At 42.7% G+C, this 21,462-nt stretch overlaps 10 protein-coding genes across 10 annotated transcripts; 5 read left to right on the forward strand and 5 right to left on the reverse strand.

Moving 5' to 3' along the window:
* Positions 1–65: 65 nt before the first annotated feature.
* Positions 66–701, reverse strand: ATC70_005304 (uncharacterized protein; the record flags this gene model as incomplete). The annotated part of the gene is made up of 2 exons (XM_064824599.1): positions 66–500; positions 567–701. 2 exons carry the CDS (start codon positions 699–701, stop codon positions 66–68), a joined length of 570 nt encoding a protein of 189 aa, XP_064677535.1.
* Positions 702–851: 150 nt separating this feature from the next.
* ATC70_005305 (uncharacterized protein) lies at positions 852–1,127 on the forward strand (the record flags this gene model as incomplete). Its single annotated transcript, XM_064824600.1, has 2 exons — positions 852–1,015; positions 1,067–1,127. The coding sequence occupies 2 exons, from the start codon at positions 852–854 to the stop codon at positions 1,125–1,127; spliced, it is 225 nt and encodes a 74-aa protein (XP_064677536.1).
* Positions 1,128–1,365: 238 nt separating this feature from the next.
* Positions 1,366–4,385, reverse strand: ATC70_005306 (uncharacterized protein; the record flags this gene model as incomplete). The annotated part of the gene is made up of 10 exons (XM_064824601.1): positions 1,366–1,444; positions 1,525–1,782; positions 1,846–2,676; positions 2,733–2,986; positions 3,043–3,711; positions 3,769–3,894; positions 3,954–4,060; positions 4,124–4,209; positions 4,268–4,281; positions 4,347–4,385. 10 exons carry the CDS (start codon positions 4,383–4,385, stop codon positions 1,366–1,368), a joined length of 2,463 nt encoding a protein of 820 aa, XP_064677537.1.
* A 445-nt stretch (positions 4,386–4,830) lies between these two features.
* Positions 4,831–8,169, forward strand: ATC70_005307 (Calreticulin; the record flags this gene model as incomplete). The annotated part of the gene is made up of 7 exons (XM_064824602.1): positions 4,831–4,948; positions 5,011–5,112; positions 5,180–5,273; positions 5,342–5,627; positions 5,711–7,762; positions 7,819–7,955; positions 8,007–8,169. 7 exons carry the CDS (start codon positions 4,831–4,833, stop codon positions 8,167–8,169), a joined length of 2,952 nt encoding a protein of 983 aa, XP_064677538.1.
* A 203-nt stretch (positions 8,170–8,372) lies between these two features.
* Positions 8,373–8,960, reverse strand: ATC70_005308 (F-box domain-containing protein; the record flags this gene model as incomplete). The annotated part of the gene is made up of 2 exons (XM_064824603.1): positions 8,373–8,834; positions 8,892–8,960. The coding sequence occupies 2 exons, from the start codon at positions 8,958–8,960 to the stop codon at positions 8,373–8,375; spliced, it is 531 nt and encodes a 176-aa protein (XP_064677539.1).
* A 590-nt stretch (positions 8,961–9,550) lies between these two features.
* Positions 9,551–12,932, reverse strand: ATC70_005309 (uncharacterized protein; the record flags this gene model as incomplete). The annotated part of the gene is made up of 13 exons (XM_064824604.1): positions 9,551–9,629; positions 9,692–9,983; positions 10,045–10,144; positions 10,202–10,256; positions 10,323–10,423; positions 10,485–10,648; positions 10,713–11,038; positions 11,105–11,913; positions 11,976–12,185; positions 12,251–12,357; positions 12,411–12,542; positions 12,598–12,688; positions 12,741–12,932. 13 exons carry the CDS (start codon positions 12,930–12,932, stop codon positions 9,551–9,553), a joined length of 2,658 nt encoding a protein of 885 aa, XP_064677540.1.
* A 604-nt stretch (positions 12,933–13,536) lies between these two features.
* ATC70_005310 (uncharacterized protein) lies at positions 13,537–14,493 on the forward strand (the record flags this gene model as incomplete). The annotated part of the gene is made up of 6 exons (XM_064824605.1): positions 13,537–13,601; positions 13,657–13,801; positions 13,872–13,888; positions 13,944–14,031; positions 14,086–14,267; positions 14,328–14,493. 6 exons carry the CDS (start codon positions 13,537–13,539, stop codon positions 14,491–14,493), a joined length of 663 nt encoding a protein of 220 aa, XP_064677541.1.
* Positions 14,494–14,692: 199 nt separating this feature from the next.
* ATC70_005311 (uncharacterized protein) lies at positions 14,693–16,035 on the reverse strand (the record flags this gene model as incomplete). Its single annotated transcript, XM_064824606.1, has 2 exons — positions 14,693–15,888; positions 15,948–16,035. 2 exons carry the CDS (start codon positions 16,033–16,035, stop codon positions 14,693–14,695), a joined length of 1,284 nt encoding a protein of 427 aa, XP_064677542.1.
* Positions 16,036–16,193: 158 nt separating this feature from the next.
* ATC70_005312 (uncharacterized protein) lies at positions 16,194–17,439 on the forward strand (the record flags this gene model as incomplete). Its single annotated transcript, XM_064824607.1, has 4 exons — positions 16,194–16,269; positions 16,324–16,812; positions 16,869–17,093; positions 17,153–17,439. The coding sequence occupies 4 exons, from the start codon at positions 16,194–16,196 to the stop codon at positions 17,437–17,439; spliced, it is 1,077 nt and encodes a 358-aa protein (XP_064677543.1).
* A 153-nt stretch (positions 17,440–17,592) lies between these two features.
* On the forward strand, positions 17,593–18,787 carry ATC70_005313 (uncharacterized protein; the record flags this gene model as incomplete). The annotated part of the gene is made up of 2 exons (XM_064824608.1): positions 17,593–17,635; positions 17,700–18,787. 2 exons carry the CDS (start codon positions 17,593–17,595, stop codon positions 18,785–18,787), a joined length of 1,131 nt encoding a protein of 376 aa, XP_064677544.1.
* Positions 18,788–21,462: the final 2,675 nt, after the last annotated feature.

The following is a 21,462-nucleotide window of genomic DNA, read 5'->3' on the forward strand; positions in this document are numbered from 1 at the left end:
GACCCAAAACGTCCAAAAGATAGTTGCCATCAGTCACATACACGATGCACAGTATATACAAGTATTTACATATTAAACATATCCCATAAATCACAGATATTGCAAGCGGCAATGATTGTATCGTCGGTGCCAGGCTCCAAAGAGTAAGATATCAGTCCATGGCAGTAGGTAGCATGGCCATGACTCGCATTCAAGATGGTGCTCAAGCACGTCTCGGTTGCATAAAATCCACATTGGGGACAGGCTAACACTGGCACACCCTTTATCTGAGAAGAGGTCAGCGCTGCCTTTTGACAATTGACACACGCCACCGTTTGATATAATTCCTCCAGGGCCTGATCTAGTCCTTCTTCCTCTTGTCGTAAATACATCTCTGCTTCGTCGTCCAGCATGCTCTGTTCTATCAGACTATCCATGTCGTCAATGCCCTCTTTTCGCATTGCTTCTTCGTTGTCCATTTTGAACTGAATCCATTCTTGCTGCAGCACTTTTGTCATCCACTTGAGATAGAGAGACAGGCAAGTCAGCAATGAAGGGGATGCAATGAAGCAGTTTTCATTTTTTACCTGATTCTCTCGTAATTTACTAATCTGCTCCTGTCGAGCCATCTTCATTCTGTCGTTGCATTGCTCTTTGAATTTATCACGCCATCGACGCTTATTATCTGATGTGTCTTTTAGTGATCTTCTAGCAGATTTCATTTCTAAATAAAAAAGCAGGTTGAAGAGCAATTTAGAGGAGCCCCCTTCATTTGAAGCTGGGCCAGCACGGCAATAGAGCCAAGTCCGACGCGTTCCATCACATTCGAAGCTGCTTTTTTCCTCTTCTCGCGCTTCAAACCATCTCGAAACATGCAACCATCAGCAGCTCACAAGTCAAAAGCGATGCAATTTATGGAATTGCGCGAGCAGCTGAAGCAACTTGAGCAAACTACTGTTAAACTAAGCGATAATATGGACACGACTATCAAACAAGTGCCATCTATTCGTAAATTAACCACCTTGCAATCGGCAGTGTGAGTGTGTCTTGTGTACTTCGCTTGAAATAGCCACTGATACATTTGTAGGTTCTTGTCTGCTGGAAGAGTGCTGAATCCTCCTCCTGAAGCCACACCAAAACGACAATAATCTCTTTATACCAAACGATACCTTACTGCAACACAATGTATACGTGGAATTGCAGATCAATAAAACGCTCATTTGTATATACTCTCATCGATAATGCCATTCAGATAAAAACAAGGCTCTGGGATGCATGGTATCTGGATGCTGATGCTATGCTCCTCATTTACGTTTGTATATTCTGTGATTGTAGAGTGAGAACGATGTGTCCTGTCTTGTGTAAGGCATAGTATGTTTATTGGATTTATTTGGCATTAAGCTGAGCAAGGAGCGAATCCAATTCCTGCGCTACAATGTGGTTTGTACATTTGGCTCTTACTTCCCTATCATCATAACAAGATGAGTATAGATATATATATATATATATATATATGCACACGCTGCTTTCAAATCCACAACATACCTGAGTCCTTCGACATCCTTGTTCAAATAGGCCTGTTCACCTGCTTCTTTAAAGGCTCCAATCTTGACAAACAACATGGGTCTCACAGGAGGGTCACATTTAAGAATGTATTTAGATGCTTCTTGATATTGTCGAGCCTTGATACACTCTTCAACAAAGGGCTCATACCCGATGGGCGATTTTTTACTCTTGGAGAGCTTCTCTAGATTTTCCCAATCTCTAACTTCCACCAAGGCACGCAGTTTGACCCACCAAAATCTGCAGCAGCAGGTTAATTTCATTAGCACAATGCCTCCTTCTGCACTATATCATTGAACAAACCTCTTGTCTGGCACCTTGAAATCTGTCTTGATCTTGGACGCCTTGTTGTGTTGGCCAAGTGTTGTACATTTGTAAATGGTCTCACTGATGGAAAGACCTGTGAATGACTGTTGGGTATCTTTTTCGAGTGTAAGTTGGAATTGCAGTAGTTTCACGGCTTCGTCTACAGCCTTGGCTTCAAACGCTTGTTCGCGGTGTTCGCTGTAAATCTTTCCAGCGATTTTGAGTTTCTTGATGCGTTCTGCAATGTCCAATTCAGCAAACCCCTCTGATAAAACCACATTGGCGCTATCAATTCTTCTGTCATCCTGATAGTAGAAATCTTTCAATAATTCAGTGTCTTGTTCCTTGCAATACACTTCCAGTAAATTGCAGGCCATTGGTTTGTTGTTGATCATGCGGAAAAATTCGCCCAAAGGAAGCTTGCGTTTCAGGTGGAAGATGACCAAGTAAACCAGGTCTGTGTCTCCACTTTCAATCGCTTTGATCAAGGCTGTCTCATCTTCTTGCATGGAAATCAACAAAGGCACTTGATCAGCTGCTCGAGGCTCGTAATCCAACAACTTGGTGGCTAAGCGTGTTTGGCCCGCATCGTGTGCTGTCTTTGCTATCTCGGCATAAGATAGCCCGGGCTTTTTGGCGAGCTTGTCCACAATTGTTCTGCAAATGGCCTCCTCATCTTCAGTGCTGGATTTGATTTTTTCACAGGCCCAATGGATCAGGATTTTGTCCGTGCGTAATTTCAGGTATTCTGCTATACGAATAGCGAGTAGATGGTTGTTACGATTAATCAGACGATCAATCAATACATCCGGACTGAGACGCTTATATCTAGCTTGAGGTGTCAATACGCATCCTATACGCCCCCCCATCAGATCAACACTCACTGTGCATAGGTCAATGGAATGCCGATATCGTAGTATCTCACAGCATTCAAGACACGAATCGTTTGCGACATGTCTACGAATTCATTTGCATTGTAATTGTCCAGGAAGCACTTTCCGAATGAAGCTGCTTTTAACAAGGCTCGTTGGTAATAGTGACTAAACTCGAAACCTGCTGCCTCAATACAGCTGTCAACAGCGTCGATCAACTCTGCCTTGATGCTTCGAATATTTTCATCTGCCTTGGGGCTCTTGCGCTGTTGACTCCAGTAGGTGAATTTCGATCCGCACACTCTTCTCCCATACTACATACCTCATAATGATCCAAGGCATCAAACAACATGGCAGGCGGATCAGTAGAGCCAATTTTGAAGATCTTTTCAGTGGAGGTAGGCACCTTTTGTAGCAACTCACACTTATCATTACTGATGATACGAACACCATCAATTTCAGACGCCAAATAGATGGGATCCTCATACGTATACTTGATCCAGTCACCAAAGGGGCCAACCATCAGGACAATCTTGTCCCAATACAACACTACAGAGTCAGTACCGCACCACACCAGTTGTTGAGGCGCAATTTTGGACTTGGTCGAGTATTCAGACAGGTTCTTTTGGAAATCAGTGGATACAACCCACAGTTTGCCATCTGATGTGAATAGTGCCAGGAATTTACCGTTGGGCGAAACAACCATCTTGGTAAAAGGGCCTTGGTTCAAGTGCTGATCTGTCACTTCCTTACTGTCTACCACCAAAATGGTAGACCCTGTAGCAATCAAGACTTCCACATGTCGACTCAGTGTGAATTGAGGAGGAACGACTGTCCAGCTGTGCAAAGGTTCATCCAGCTTGAGTTCAGCCATCATCTTGGGTTGTGGTTCCTCAAAGTTGGTCAAGCTGATCAGTTGGTATTTTCCGGTCATCGCTACCAGGCCACCTCCCCAAATTTGACAGTCGATGATACCATCGTTCTTGGCATCCTAGACACACGCAATCAGGTCAAATGATCCAGGCAACAACGCACACAATCAACTTACTTTGCCCAGAGAAAACTGCGTATACTGTCCATAGAGTGTATACAGCCTCACAGAACCATCATCTGTCACCACAACCAGTTGCTCTTGATCCGTCCATCCCAATGCTACAATGCGGCCCTTATCCCACTATACACACGGCACACTGGTCAGTGGTTGTGTTGTTTGTCGTGCTTGGTACTATCTACCTGAATTTGCTCGATCAATTTGCCAGCACTGGTATACATGTAGATGGTGGGTTTAATGGGCTGTTGTTTCTGGAGCAGCAAGACCTTCTTGTCGTCTCTTATCATGGCTACAGAACCAAAAGGCAATACACGTGAGTGAGATTGCAATATGCATAAATCAAACTTCATACCAATAGGACCACCGTATTGAGCGCCAGAAATCATAAACTTGGAGAGGTCGGTCTGATTCCATGATAGAGAGTAGATTTCCTGCTTTCTGTCATACATACCAGTTGATACAACAAAAGCACACAATAGAAACACTAGTACTTTACCTATAGAAACGATCCTGTATCGCAAGCAAAGGTAAGAATAATGTCGCATATAGGATCCAAGTCAACGAGTGCTACTTACATGCAGTTCTGTCCAGTCCGAGGTAGGGTTTGGCACCATTATATATAGGATTCTCTCGTAACGTATTAAAAAAAAAAAAAAAAAAAAAAAGGAAAGAGTAAAAGGGGTTCTCTGTTCGAACGTTACAGAGTGCTTTATACAGCATCTAGCCATTCAATGTCCGTTATGATGCACTGCTCTGGGGCAATCCACATGAATATATCAACATTGGCAGCAAAGGGTGGCTTCTCATCGAGTCACCCAGCGCAAAGAATGATATAGGTCAATCCAGCAAAGCGCTTTGATAAATGTTAGGGTGCTATTTACTGTTGGAATGCCTTGTAGATCACATCCGATCTTTCCATATGAAATGCATGTATACAACTAAATGATGCTGTCTGTGACGATTGAAAAAAAAAAAAAATTAAACAAAGGATGGCAGGGATTTTTCGCGTTTCTTTCTCTCTTTCTTTTCCAACCCTCTCACTATCGATTCACTTTGTTCATGATGACTACCACAGAACCTGGAAAAGAATTTCAAGCGATAAGCGATGCGTCAGCTTCATTGGAGAGCAAAGCTGTGGTTGATAGAAAATTCCCTGATCTCTACAAGACATTCACAGGTAAGAAATGCAACATCCCGGCATGGCAGAGCTCCTTTATTCACCATCAAGCATATGTACAGAGCATCCCAAGTACTGCAAAAACGCTTCTGATGACTATAGAAATGTTATTTTCAAGAAGGCCGTTACAACAAGCACATCTGTCTTGTCAGAAATTCAACAGTGTATGTCTTTAGCAATTGCAACACAACCTGGATGAGAAAGCCTCGTATATTAAACCTGCATTTCTAGTTGATCAAAAGAGCCCTTGTGGATTCGCTCCTCTCATCAACAGAGCTTACTTTGTCATCAAGAACCGTCTTTGTCTATTGGATTATGCCAACAGGTAGTACATTGCACACACATACACACACAAAGCAACGAAACTGTAATCTCATCCAACACGACATCTAGTCAAGACATTTCACATCACGAAGAGGATGATGATATCGTGGGCGTAGGATTTGTTGCGCCCAAGCCTGGCATCTTTTTGGATAGTGTCAAGCAATTGCTGGTCATTGCAACCACCACAATGATCAAAGTCTTTGGTATCGCTGATGGCCCCGATGGCTTGCAGTTTGTAAATTCATACATGACCACATTGACCAACCGTGTCTGTATGCGTCAGATCGTCGGTACGAGTCAGGGCCGTATTTTCATGCTGGGAAATGATGACAATGTGTGGGAATTGGACTACAAGGTAAGTGCGGCGGGTTATTCGGATGCTTCCTGTCAGCAAACAGGCATTGAGCTGGTTTTTTTTTTTTTTTTTTTTTTTAATAGGCAAAGGAAACTTGGTTTTCTAGCAAATGTTCCAAGAAATTACAAACCTCTAGCAGCTCACTCAACTTTTTGTTTGGCAAGTCAAGAGACCCCATTGTACAACTTGCAGTCAATGAGAGCGGCACCGTCTTATACCAACTGACCCAAAGCTCAAGCATCCATGTCGTGTATCTGGGCACAGACGGCTTCACCTACAACACAGCCTACAGGAAGCACGACTGCATTGCCGATGCAAAGATATCGCAGCCCTCTTCCAAGCAATTCACACCCGAAACACGCATCGTCTCCATCCATACCACCACAAAAGCCGAGTCTCTTTCTTACCACTTGGTTGCCATCACCTCCAATGGATCCAGAATCTACTACAACAACCAAAAGAACGCTCAACAGATGAATTACGATGCAGAGCCCACTGGACTGATCACAGTGCATGTGAGAACACCTGACGACAGCGTAGCACCTACTGATGCCGTGAGCCATTGTCTCTACAGAAACGGCCTCACATTGTTTGTCAAAAATCCAGATGCCAACCCTACGCAATCACAGATTGTCGCTTACTCACCTAATCTGGCCAACTTGGGCAATCTCATTTTAGCCACTTCCACCGCCCAATTGATTGAAGACGGCACTACGATTGATATTCACGGCAAAGTTCTCTCTATCGTTGAAGCACCCACTGGATCTGACGACATCAACGAGTTCAAATACGCATACCACACACCATCTCGCCACTTTTTAGTGCTGACAACATCTGGTGTTACAATCTTGGCCAAGCAAAGACCTGTTGACATGTTGCATAACCTCTTGTTAAAAACAACCCCTGACACGCGCTTCCGTTTGCGCGAGTTCGAGCCCTTCTTTAGCCAGTTTGGCTACCTCAACGCATGCTCGCTCTGCTTCAACTTGATCTGCTCAGCCAATTTACCCACCCCTGACTCTCTGTACAGCAACAGTGCCATCAGCTCTCCAGTGCAGGATGCTGCCTTGGAACTGCTCAAAAAGTATGGCCAAGTGACATCGGCATTGACGGATTTCAACAATCGCTCCTACTCTAGCATTCACGACGGCCTGGCCTTGTTTGTCTATCGCAGCGTTCAAGGCATTTGGGGCAAGCACTTGATCAAGGCGACAACCACGCCCGCCAATACCTTTTACACAAACAGCATTGCAAAGCAAGAGCTCTGCAACATCAGAAACACCCTGTCCAGCATCAAAAACGTCATTGATCAAAAACAGGGATTGTTCCATTTTGCAGCGGATTCACCCGAGACGGCATCCTACAACCACCTGCTGACGTTTATTGACTACCTCAAAGAATCCATGTCGTTCTTTATCTACCTGATTGATACCGACCTGAACGCCATCATCAAAACCATCAGCAAACCTGCTTCTCAAGCTCGTCTTTTGGAAAATGACATCAATACACTGCTCACTACACCAGAAGGCATGTCTACCGTCACCAGTGATTTGACAGCTGCCTTGATTGATTATACCACAAAACGATATGATGGCAACATTGACTATGTGATTGATATGCTTACAAGCCAATGCGGTTCCTTCTGTCGCGCCGATGATGTCTTGATCTTCAATGCTGCTAAACAGATCGCTTCTGCAAAAACTGCCAATGCAGAACAGGCCAGAAAAATTTTGGCTAATACCATCACTACATTGTCCAGTATCGCCTCCAATATTTCACACAGTAAGGCCGTTGAATTTGCGTCTCAATACGCAGAATTGGGCTATCATGAATATGGTATTTGTCTTGCTCTAGACTGTGCACAAGCGAGAGATCCCCTCAATGATGCCACTGCCTACTTGGACGCTGGCTGCCCTGCTGGTGATGCTCGTCAGGGTATCTTTACTAAAAAGAAGCCCTTTTATGACATTGCTATTGAAATCCTCAAGAAGGTCTTCCTGAATCCATCTCAGCCCGCTGACTACCGTAAAAAGATCATGCTCATAGCTTTTGATCCCGCGCGAAATGACAAGGCCTTCCAGTTCTACGCATACGATGCATTCCTGAGGGAAAACATTGTCTCTGTGCTTATAGAAGTATGTACACACATGTTAGCTGGCATGCTACAGCATGACTCATCAATTCAATGTAGGAAAATGCACCCAATTTAGAGCAATATCTTAAGCATCCTGTTGAATACAAGCGTCTCCAATTGCTTGCTGCGTACTATAGATACAACAAGCGCTATGATGCTGCTGCTCAAGTGTTTGCCGCATTATCTCAGTTACCGTAAGTTGCGTTATCTGACTTGGTAGGATAGTTGGCTGACAATCTCTTTAGAAGCATTTCCTCAGAGGAGCGATTAGATTACCTTACAGCGGCTGAAACGTGTGCTCGATCTGTCACTTCACCCACCAAATTGCTCGAGATGCGCTATTTGATGGACGACATCAATACAAGTAGGGAACTCGTAGAAACACAACTCAGAACAACAGTGCAATAGTAAATAAGACAGTAAATAAGACAAGAACCTTGAAATGAATAATAAAAAAGAAAAAAAATAGTTTTTTTTTTATTTTCTTTATTATTATGCTTTTTAAAATGTAAATCTCGAGAATTAAAACTAGACAAAACATAATGACATTAGACTACATGGTTCCGACTACGGCACACACACACACACACACACACAATAGACTTACCAGCTTATTTCTTCTTGGAGACACCAACGGTACGTCCACGACGACCAGTGGTCTTGGTGTGTTGACCACGAACACGGACACCCCAGTAGTGACGGAGACCACGATGATTACGGATCTTCTTCAAACGTTCAAGATCATCACGGTACTTGGTATCAAGGACGTTAGAGATAACTTGAGAAGACTTGCCATCAACAATATCCTTTTGTCTGTTAAGGAACCAGGTAGGGATCTTGTATTGAGCAGGGTTTTGGAGGATGGTGACAATACGTTCCAACTCTTCAGAAGAAAGCTCACCAGCTCTCTTGGTGAGATCGATATCGGCCTTCTTACAGGCAATGTTGGCGAAACGACGACCAACACCCTTGACAGAGGTCAAAGCAATTTGGATCTTAACACGACCGTCAACGTTGGTGTTGAGAAGACGGATAATGTGCTGGAAATGATTTCTCTCGGGAACTACAAGAGACTATGAAAAGAGTTAGATTTGACATGACATGTAGGGTTTGAGAGAGCATAGATGGACAGTGTCGATATCAGCTAGACGCCAGATGAGAGGACAAGGTGCTGTTGGTCGAATTGAAGCTGTGGTCATACTGCTCTGGTCATACTGTTCTGCATATTTCTCTCTCTCTCTCTCTCTCTCTCTCTCTCTCTGTCTCTTTGACACATGTGTATCCAATCGAGCGCAATTTTTTCCATCATCCAACACCATCTCTTCAACTCATCCATCCATCAATCCATCCATTTGCCACCATCCAAAAGTTGCATCTCTCATCCGTCGTCTAGTTGATGTCTTTGTATCCATCTATCTCTCGTTCAAGCATATGTGTCGCATACCATGATGGCAAAAAAGGGAAGATCTCAACTATTGCACCTTGGTGAGGCCAATATCACTGATGGATCCTTTGCAACTCCGTTGAACACTTTCTCGGGTGTAGCTGATTGCTCCCGGCAAGGTCACCCAATCAAAGCTTTTGTTGTTGGATATTAATGGCAAACATGACATGGAATATCAGAAAATGAAATATGGTAGACAACACATTAAAGTTTTCTAGCTGTTCATAACGGCTTAGAAGAGTTTATTGCATTTTGCCAAGACATTCAATATCAACATCATTCTCGCTCTCAAAAAAGCAGTTTATCACAATATATCAAGTATTTGAAGCGGCCTGCGCTTCTCATTTAATCTTCCTTGGGCAAAGGACCAGAGAATTTGCCATGCATTTCGTTGTAAATGTGCTTGTATTCATGTCCACCAAAGCTAATCAAACGTAAAACACATCAACATGGATGCCCTGTTTCATACAATCAATCCTATCTTACCTTTCAATCAAGAATTCAGTCAGCAAGTAGTATACATTCTTATTGGCGTTGTGATGTCGGATAGCATGGTTACTATCAGGATAGATCTGTACACGGTAGTTGTGAATGTCCTCTAATGTCAACTTGTCTACGAGAACAGCTGTATGTTGGAAATGCACATTGTCATCTCCTGTACCATGGGCCAAAAGGTATTTTGCATTTCTAAATCCCGTCATATTGTTGACAGCACTGTTCTCATATCCAACTGGATTCAATTTGGGGGTCATCATATAACGTTCAGTGTAAACAGAGTCTAGACCATGGTACAACATGTTAGCAAGGTAGATCGAGCCAATACGCCATGTTATATTTACCATAGAATCTCCAGTCGGTGACTGGCGCAACAGCCATACCAGTAGAAAAGACGCCATCATTGGCTTCAATCACTTTGGTGGTCATGTAACCGCCATAAGACTAAACAGATGAATTAATGTCAGCTAGTCCTGTAAATCCATGATGCTTGTTACTAACCCATCCCCAGATAGCCATTCTGTATTCATCAACATAGTCCAGCTTGGCCCAGTGTCTATCAAACACAACCATAAGTACAATGAATCATCAAATCAGCACTGTATATATGCTGCACTATTACCTTCCAGCATTGACTTGATCAATGACCTCGAGTTCACCCAATCTTCCTCTGACACCAACGCGGTATTTTCTTCCCTTGAAACCAGTGCCTCTTCCATCGACCTAAAAGCGATGCTCTCCGTTAGTGGTGTTATCATGATGAGAATTCCACTTTGAAATTTACTGTTACAACGATGAAACCCAACTGACTAGCGACAAATGTTTGCCAGCTCAGATCAAATTGGTACGACACCAACTGAGAGCCTGGACCACCATACACATGAAACAGAACAGGGTATTTTTTATGCACATCGAAATCTGCAGGCACAACTTCCATGGCTGTCATTTCTAATAAAGGCACATCTTAATTGTGTATTCAATTTTTGCGTATATATATATATGCAAGGCTTACCAATGCCACCGCTGGATACGGTTTTCATGTGTGTCTTCGGTAATTCATAGTCCTGCAACAACATTCTCAAATCAAGATTGTCTTGCAATACAGCTCTAAATGAAGCATCATCGACCTTTTTGACAACTGTGTTGGGGATGCCAGGACCTTCATAGTTCAAAATGTAATAACCTGATTTGGGAGAGAAAGAGGCAGAATAGTAGGCATGTTCCTCAGGGTCAGAGGGACATGTCAGGCATGATTTGGTTGATGCAGGCTTCTTATTGTCAAGCGAGATCTTGTACAAATGACGCTCATAGGGTGATCGCTCGGTAGAAACAAAATGACTAGATGTTGTGGGAGAAGAAAAAAATTAGCCCCCCTAAAAAGACATACAAACAGCTTGTCCTTACATGAGTTGACGTTTGGCATCTACCTCCACAGTCTCTGTAATGACTTCCCATTCACCAGAGGTCAACCAAGAAACACTGCTGCCTTTTTCATTGACAGTGACAATAGCCAGATGAGCAAATCCATCCTTGTTATCCAAAATGTCCAAATAGCGCAAATCTGTTCGAGTGCTATTGTTGTTGGGAGGTAAATAGACCATGGATTGAGCTACATCAATCCAACCACCATCCGTGGGCTTGTATTCACGCACCAACTTGACAGTGCTGTTCTCGAGGTGGAAGCTATTGATATCGACAAGGTTGGTATATTGGTGGTCCTGAATACGATTCATCTGCTTGAACAGTAGTTGGGTATGTGAATCAGTAGCCCAGACAACATCGATGATGAGTCGATCGTCTTCAGCAAAGTCGCTGATGTTGCTTGTCCCCATGATGTTGGCGTATGTGTTTTGGGCAGAGGTGGTTGATGCAGTAATCACGCGGTCAGCAGAGACAGAGTACACATGCAACGAGACGAGTGGATTGGGAGCACCTGCCTTGGGATAACGAATCTTGTTCTCCTTGGGATATGAGCCATTGCGGGTACCAGTGTACATTTGTAGATGGTATTCAGGGACATTGGTCTCGTCCAGCTTTAAGAAAGCTATATGCGATGAATCAGGAGCCCACCAGAGAGCAAAGTTGGTTTCCAAGACTTCTTCTTCGTAGACCCAGTCAGGGATGCCGTTAAAGACAGTCTGTGATCCATCAAATGTCACTCGTTTATGCTTGATCAAATCAGTGATGTAGATATCGTTGTCCATAACGTAGGTCTATACAAAAAAATGTATCAACACAAGGGCACGTAGAGTATAGCAGCAATGCTTTATAGTACCAATTGATGGCCTGTGGGACTCCATGCAGCATATGAAATCTTGTTGGATGTAGTGAGTGGGGTAATCTTTTTGCTGGATACTTGGTAAATGTATGCATAGTACAAGGATGAATGTCTCCAAACATTAGACACATTGGTCTTGAGCAGCAAATATTGCGCATCGTGCGATAATTCGAATGAATCTACGTTCAGTTCCATGCCGTTGAATGTCTAAGGATGCATCAGATGAGATTCCCACACACACTATGCAATCACACACGAGACAAAGCACATACCAAGTCTCTTGCCTTGACAAACACTTGGCTCTGTCTATCTTGGATGGATTCCAAAAGAATATCGTTGGATACGGGGTCTCTGTAAGTGTAGATACCGTCTCTGGGGTCTGTCTTTTGGTGTGAATGATCAACTCTATTCATTTTGCCATGTTTGTATTACCATTCTCGACCCACACCAGGTTTGTATATTGAGGTGTGAATGATCTATTGAAAATGTCTTCAAATTGGAAATGCTTCTTGTGGTCCACGTTGGCGTCTGTGCTTTGGTGATCTGATTCTTCCCCTGCCGATACTACCATGCATGTCAGATGTTGTATTTGCATGCTACTCTGTTTATCGAGACTTACAGCCAGTAAACAATTGCGCGATTGATACAGTCCATAGTATCCAAGCCAAAAGCAAGATGGACACAAATCCAACGCAAATCCAGTTGAGACCCTTTGCTTTTAGTATTAGCTCCAGTCTATCAAGTGTAGCTTACAGAGTGTACCTTTTTCTGGTAGCTGTAATCAGATTGGATCAGCTCCTTTTCCTCAGAAGAGTAATTGTACAAATCATCCTCTTCAGAGTCGCTGGAGAACGCTAATCTTTCTTGCTGTTCTCCCATCAAGAGTCTCTGTGAGGCACCGCCAGTGGCAGTTTCTTCATCCATGTCGACAAAATACTCTCGTCGAGAAACCATAGTTTGTATGAGCTGACACACAAAATAATAAGGAAAAAGGAAGAAAAGGGAAGAAATAGCCTTTTTCAATTTTGATTGTTGCTTAAATAAGCAAACCTCTCTTGCTTGTATCACATCACAATACAGAAGATCGTGTATTATAAATAGATTTACTGGCGAGAGAAAAGAGGGAGCCCGTTCCTCTAGACAGTAGCTGTTTATAAAGCAGAGTATACTGCATCAGATGTTCCTCGATGGGATTGAGAAGCACGGGCGCTGAACTGTGTAATGTCTCGTATGGATTACAGATATGCCTTTGGATGTTATACTGACAGTGGATGTGAGATTCTTTTGCAAGATCTATCTAGAACCAATTCAACCCAAATCAAGCAATTCAATAAAGCAAAAGTAAATTTGACTCCTTATATACTGTACAGGTATTCAATGAGAGCACGAGGAGGTATGAGAGACAGGGCAAATGGACTTGCCTGCCAAGCAACGACTACTATATACATAAGCAAAACTGCCGACTGTTTTTAGCAATGTGAGCACAACTCCGAATATCTTCATGGCAACACCTTAACGGGCTACATTATCTCTCTCTCTCTCTTGTAAATATATAAATATGCCGCTAGACGATGACGACGATAGAATGCATATGCTGGCATCCGAAGATGACTATTTGGCCAGGTAATTGCCGCTCAAATGAGACGGTACAAGAGCAATTCAACTGATACACACACAGCAACTTGCTGCCTTCTTCAAGAACGCAACATAGCTTGACAAAGTCGGAAATTGTGCAGGGTATGGCGAATCGATTTATGTATTCCAAGTTTTATATCGGCCTCTACTTGGCGTTGGCGATACTTAGTTTTGTCACTATTGTCATGGTATAGTGTGTTTTCATGAGAGAGTTTGCATATGATACTGATTAGATTGGTTTGTTTATTGCTTCTACAGTCTATTAAGGAAACATGGTAAGACAAACTATAGAGTTGTGCGCTAGGATATGTGTCTCATCATGCAATCTAGTCCATCTGTATTGTTCATCGTGTTTGAGGCCATCATCAATTTCGCCATGATCATTGAAGTAACAACCCGTTTATTGGCATTGGGAAGGGTAAGTAACAGTAGGAGGATGACAGGCAAGCAGCATTAAACAACCTGCTTTTAGAGGTACTGGAAATCAGTGTGGAATGTTGTGGACATTGTCCTCGTCGTGCTGTGTGCAGTGACATTGATTGTCTTGACCACAGGCTGCTCTGTTGGCGAGCGAAGTGAAGCCATATTTGATACCGTTTTGCTTGTCATTCGTAATGGTTTCCAGCTAGTTCGACTGTTCATGATGCTTCGAAAGTGAGTATACATATACATCTCTCCATAGGCTGTGAATCATAGCTGATGCATTTTATCCAGGAACCAATACTCTTTGCACGCACGATCCACACGAATTGATTTCGACGATATACCTGATGTTGAGCGTGAGCCATCTTTAGAATTCACAGCTTTGGATCGAGACAGAGGATTAGACGAGAGTTTTCTGGACGACGAGGATTCTGACATGGAGCAAGGTCGACTGTAATGTGTACATATCACCATTCCGCCCCCCCCACTCTCTCCACTAGTTTTGCAGTTGACCTTCTATCCCTTTCCTCCTCCTCCCCCCCCCCACACACTTGTATACATATACACTAATTACATTAATACGAATTGGTTCAACAAATAGCCAAATAAATGGATTTATTCAAATGCTATTTTATGCAAAGATGTCTATGGTGTATTTAGAGAGCAGCAGTGAAGGCCTCGTTGAGGTTCTTGTCAGCAACAGCCTTTTCAAAAGACTTGCGAAGAGCTTCAAGTTGCTCAGCAGTCTTGTTCTTGGCGAGGATATCATCCAACTTGAATAATTGAGAGTCAATCTCGGCAGGAGTAGCAGGAGCAGCATCAGCAGCTAAGGCATAGTTGTTGTCCTTGACAATAGCCTTAATGGTCTTCTTCTCCTTCTTGATGGCACGCTTAGCCATCTCCTTGGCCTTCTTAGAGTCAGCAGCAGCAGCCTTAGCTTCAGCTTCAGCCTTTTCAGCAGCGAGCTTCTCCTCCTCAGCCTTCTTTGCAGCAGCCTCAGCAGCAGCCTTATCAGCAGCAGCCTTAGCATCCTTCTTGGCGTTTCTTCTCTTCTTGTCTTCAGCCTTGAAGATGGCAATACGAGGATCCACACTCAAACAAGTATCGACAAGAGTACGGAGACGAGCATTGTCTTCCTTCTTGAGTTGAGCACGTTGAGCACGATTCTTCTTTTCTTGGTAACGCTTATCATCACGGTTATCAGAACCCTCAGCACCTTCTTTATCAAGCCATTCAAAGGTTCTCCAGGAATCAATGTTGTAAAAGAAGTCGTAGAAAGCCTCAACCTCTTCCTTGGAGGAGTTGGCATCACCAAGAGAGGGAACAGGTTGCTTGGTGGAGAAACGACCTTCACGCTCAAAGACAGGACGCCATAATTCGTAGAAATCGCCCTGGGTCTTGGCAGTAGGAGCATCTTCCTCCAACCAGGCCATACCGAAATCAACGGAATCGTATTGACGACGAGTGACAGGGTTCATCAAGGTATCGTAAGCCTTGGCAATACACTTGAAGAAAGCATCGTCGTTCTTGTCAGCCTTCTTATCGGGATGGTGCAAGAGAACCATGCGACGATGGGCCTTCTTGATTTGATCTTCAGTGGCATTGTAACGAAGCTTGGTCAAACCAAGGACAGCATAGTTATCTTGAGACTTCCATTGGGTGGGGTCTTGGTTGACAGTGGTGATATCGACATCTTCGTACTCGAATTCAACAGTCTCTTCCTCGACGACTTGGTTGGCCTTCTCTTGAGCTTGGTGCATCTCGTCTTCAGAGAAAGTACGGTTGTGAGTCTTTCTGCGAGCATGAGCAAGGAAGTGGCGACCGACGGGTTCAATGAGACGGTCGGTAGGGGCTGAAAAGGTCATGATGAGTACAGGGAAACTTTCTCTCTGGGATACATTCTCAACTTACCACTCAAAGAGCCGTGAACAACAGAGGCTTGATCAGCCTTGTATGAAGCAGGAGGGGGAGGAAGCAAAAAGTCAAGAGTCAAAGACATGTTGTTATGATGGTTGAATACTGGAAAGAAAGTAGTATAAGATTGCAGTACAAAATTTTCATACCCTTTCTCTCTCCACACAAGCCACTCATTCGATCGCCTTGGTATTGACAATCCGCATTTCTCTCTCATTTTTGATTGTCTCCATACGATTCACAATGACACAGAGTAATGCTAAAGTACGCACAACCGTCAAAATAGAAAGACGATCCCAAGAGTCTCTTCTCAAACAAGGTTTGTTGCATCAAGATGTTCATAATTAGGGTGGCGTACTCAACCGTTGTTTAGAAATCTCTGATGAGCTATGTGATGACACCTCTAGTCTCAGTGATCTCTCAAGCGACCCAGAATGCGAGGAGAAAGACCTGATCACAACAGCAGAACTGGAAGCCCGAGTGAATCATCCGTTTCCACTGGAATTTGATCCCCAGTTCATTCACATTGATAAACAGCCTCTGATGGATAAGATGAAGGTCCACAGTCGAGAGATAACATTCAAGGGAAGCTACAAACGGCTGGACATTATGTGTACGTGTGTAGTGCCTTCCATCGGTGACAGTTACTTCGAAGATATGAACCGCTATGAATGGGAGATGTCAGAGAATTTACTCCCGTGTCGAGGCATGGCCACCCATATCAACCAATTCAGATCAAAGCGCAATGCAGCACTGAACGAGATCATTGGCGATGAATCAGATCAAGCTGTGTGGTTCTTTATCAAACCGTACTATGAAAAGGGAACGTTAGCCAACTACAGACTAAGCAAGCGATATCAAGGTAAATTACACCATATACAGACAAGAACGGGGGCAGCTGCTTATTTAAGTTTATAGGCACAAACATAGAGCCGCTGTACATTCTACAAATTGCTGTCTCCTTATTATCAGCTCTCAAAGACGCACACGCATTGGGCATTGGATTGGTGGGTATATCTTTGGACAGCCTATGGCTAGGCCTGGATGGTGTCGTCTACTTTGATGACTTTAAATCGTGCATATATCTACAAGGAGATAATGAGCAATTACCATGGATTGACTTTGATGTACTGAATTGTCCAGGTAATTCGATAATTCGCTGCTACACAAAACACACATGACTCAACTCCATCGACTAATAGATAAAGAAAAGAAGAAGATTAAGGAAGAAGGCTACAGAGCAGAGACAGATGTGTTTCAGGCATCGTTGGTCATACTCAGCTTGATGCAAAAATGCCAAAGCAGATCGACGACATTGGTGACCATGGGCCAGCATAAAGTAGATATTATGCGCGATCAGATTGACCCAATGTACACTATTATCCTACCAGCCATTGAGCCAGGACTAGCATTCAAAGGCGAAGAAAGACCTACGGCATCTGCGATGCTGCAATGCTTTGAATCCTTGCGCTACAGAGCATTGGCATAAGAAGAAGGAGCATGTACTGCTATTCAAATGTGACTATATACAGAATACCTTGGGCTCTGAAGGGCAGGGATCTCTTGTTTGCTCTTTTTTTTTTTTTTTTTTTTTTTCTGTCAATACCTGTTTCTGCCATTGCAAACGTTAAACTAATAAACTATGATACCTCTTACAATAAGATCGAGAATATTGGCCAACAAGGGTAAATGTGAACTAGGGTGTGTACAACATTTGATTTGATGACTGACATCTCCAATGGTCAACAGCATTACTATGTAAATTACCAAAGCAGCAGACATTCATGCTGTCGAAATTATACACAACTGACAGCGGCAGCAAAGATGAATTGACGCATGACGACCAACAACCGCACCATCACGAGGAAACCAAAAAGAAGGAGGACTTGGAGGTTTGGGAATTAGAGTCTTCCAAAGACAGACCAACTACATCTCGAGTCGTTCAACGACATGCCAGTGAGAGTAAAGCCGTTTTAGAGTTCTCACAGCTTCTGGACGATATACTCAGCTATAACACGAAGAGGTCCGAGGGTCCTGCTAAGAAAGCAACACCATCACCACCACCATCATTATCAGATGAAGCCATTTCAATGCGTATCCTGGAATTGTTCGAAAAACAGAAAACCGTCCATAAGAAACGGAAGCCCTTGCCACAGAGTGCTGTTGGACCCATGTACGGCGGCATAGCTCAATCATCCTTATTTAACAGACAGGAACCAGAGGATCCAGAAGACGATCCATTACTCGAGCATTTATCGCCAATGAGTCAAGAATACAACTGGGATCAGACCATCGTCTCCAAAAACCAACACATTACAGCGAAACAGGAGGAAATGGAAGCAACACAAGCAATTGTAGAAGCACCCTCCACATTAGACCTCTGGCATCACATTGAAACCGAGATCAATCGAGAAAACTATCCCAACTACTATCCCACTGTGCTGACCAAGGCCATTGAACATGCCTCCAAGACAGACCCCTACATGGCATTGACCATTTTTGAAAAAGCAAAGCAAAAGAGCGTTGTGAGCTACATTTCTGGATGTACAGTGCAAGTGTACAATGCCATGCTACTGCTTCGTTGGGAAGTATGGCGTGATATCAATGGCATGTTGGATTTGGCAGAGGAAATGACGGTTAATGGCATTGAGTTTGATAATCAGTCAAGAAGAATAATTCGCACTGCCGTGCTTGAAGTTGAATCTGAAGGTGGTGGTGATGGCGGCTATTTAGATCCACAAGAGGATGCCAATGACGGTGTGTTTTGGAATGCGGATGAAAAACGAAACTGCAATTTATTGAAGGAATTAGCTGGCAAATGGATGATTTCAGAATAGAAGTAGATGCTGTTGGGTGTGCTTATGGATTGTTTAGAGAGAAATACCCAAACTAGTAATAAATCAATCATGCTCTACTGCTTGGCACTGTCTGCTCTTGTACAAAGAAAATTTTCATCACACGTAATGTTTGATGTATTTGTCAGAAATGGCAACTGTCTGATGTTTGTTTACCGAAAAATGCAGGATTTATGAGCTTTTACCTGTTAATTACTACCCCATTCGGCTGAAAGCAAACATTTGGCGCAAGTGAAACAATAAACAACTCATTAACAGTCCCTTTACATGTGATTCTTACACTCTCTCTCACAGTGTCAAAAATGTCAAATTCCTCCCTCCCGTCCTTTTTTCCCTTTTTCTCTTCTTCACAGATAGTAGTTCTTCTTTTTGGAGCCTCTATTTTCGTCAAAAGTGCAAGTCGGCAATTCAGTCTTATGGTTAGCCCAGATTCTTTGTGTTGATGGTTCGGGACATTGAATTATGGTAGATAGGTCTGCTTGCCTAGGCGTCAGAGCACCGGTACACTGTAAAATAGCTAAAAGACCCTATAGCCACAGACGAGGAAATCACGCTATAGATTTTCTCTCAGTGGTATCTGCCCCTTTTCTGGTGAATGGTTAGTTGACCGGCCTCCCGTAGATGCTTTTGGAGGATGATACAGCGCCGTAGTAATCAGAAAAGGTAAAGACTGGATAGTCTCTAAACTTGGCCTCTTGACCGAATGCGGCTACGGGCGGTAGTGCATTTGGGATATCCTGTATACATCTTGTATACGCACTAGAAACTTCCTAGTATATTTGGCATGGATCTATTCTTCAAGGATCTGATTAGGGAATAACGTATCGGATGAGCAATGACTCTTGGTAAGGCTTTGTTGGACAAGATCGTTATTCTTCAAGGAATTGATCAAGAGATGTGTCGGATGAACGATGGCTCTAGTTGAGGCTTGTTTCTTTTGGATCGTCTACTCTTCAAGGATATGATTAAGGAATAATATATCGGACGAACAATGACTCTTATCGAGGCTTTGTTGAACAAGATTGTTAATTCTTCAAGGAATTGATGAGCGGTTGTTTTCTATTAGAAATCAAAAGCTTTCACCAACATTTCTCACTTTGAAAGCGTCTTTTTTCAAGCAATTGATCAAGGAACATCTGAAACGGGAAGTTTTTTTTTTTTTTTTTTCATTCTATATGTCATCCTCAAGAGCTGTTTTTTTTCTTAAAATCTCTATTGAGAGTTTAAAAAAGAATTAGCTTTACCACATATATCAAGTTTCTTCTTGATGAACATTTGGTACATATACCTAGTTGCTTGCATTACGTTGTTCTTTGTAAACGGCAAGTTGTCATCCTGGGTCACTATAACCTGGTTGCTCTCCACTCAGTGGACTTGCGGCCTCTCCGCTCAATGTGCTTGTTTAGTCTTCTTTCATGGTAACCGGCTAGATATTAGACAATCATGTAGGGTTAGGAGTTGTACTACTTCCTCCAAGCTCTCGGGCTTGCTGGTGTAGTGCCACTTTATGGCTATTGTGGTATGCAGGCTATAAGGTCAAACTTCATTGGCAGCATGTAGATAGACCTCCTCGCGGTGCTGCTGGGCAACGTTCCTTTCTATGGAATGGCTAGCTATCTACAATATTAATGTGCAAGTTTCTTCACATTGGATCTAGAATCTTTTCACTATGATATATGGTATATTTTATAAATAAAAGATGGGGTTTGATAAGCCATTTGTATCCAATTTGAGTTTTTTTGTTTTTTTTTTTGTGAAATAAAAAGAGTAGTGTTATGATCTGGCATACATTATTTGCTTGCTAAACGCTTTTTAATCGATTCATACTTGGGGATTAACGTGTAGGGGAGGGGAGGGGGATAGTGAGCAATTTGTTACACTCCTGACGGAAATCGCAAATGTAAACTTTGAACAGGTTAACGAAGTCCTTGACAGCCTCCGGTGTAGATTAACCATTTAAAGCTTTCTGAGGAAGAGAGTTGCACTCCAGACGTAAAACGCAAATTTAGCTCAATTAAATAAACACATAGCCCCTCATGTGCGAATCAGTTAAGTTGAAAGTCTGGAGTGTAACTTCTATAATATTACACTCCATATGAAAAACGTGATTTTGCCAAAATTAATTCGACTGGCAGCCAGCCTCTTGTGTAAGAAATTGACATTCTGATATTGAATGTTGACTTCAAATAATGTAACACTCTAGATGAAACTGCAAAAATTATATGTCTTAGACTAACAGCCTTCCAATGGGGAGACTAAATGCAATGTTGAAAGATCAGTCGTCTCGCTTTTACAAGTTATCATGACGGCAGTGTGCTTTACATAGAGCTCTATCGAAATACAGGGCTTGTATTGGCTTACAACACTAAAATGAAGTTAAATACTGTAGCTTGATTGGCAACTATAATGATCTAAATAATTGTCAAAAACCAAAAGCCATTGGTATTTCAAGGTTATCTTCAATAATCACTCGATCTCTCGCGTTAGAGTAAAAGACATAATTGTTGGTAGTATGATATTGTTTAGAATAACGAAATATAGACAGAGTAAATACAATTAGAACTGAATATATTTATGAAGTTATTCCAAGATTGAATAGGGATCAAAACTAGTGTAGATATCAAAGGTATTTATAGTTATTTGACAGTGCCGCAGCA

This window comes from Mucor velutinosus (assembly GCF_035048745.1).
Source record: "Mucor velutinosus strain NIH1002 chromosome Unknown tig00001542, whole genome shotgun sequence".
In the NCBI taxonomy this organism is placed as follows: Eukaryota; Fungi; Mucoromycota; class Mucoromycetes; order Mucorales; family Mucoraceae; genus Mucor; species Mucor velutinosus.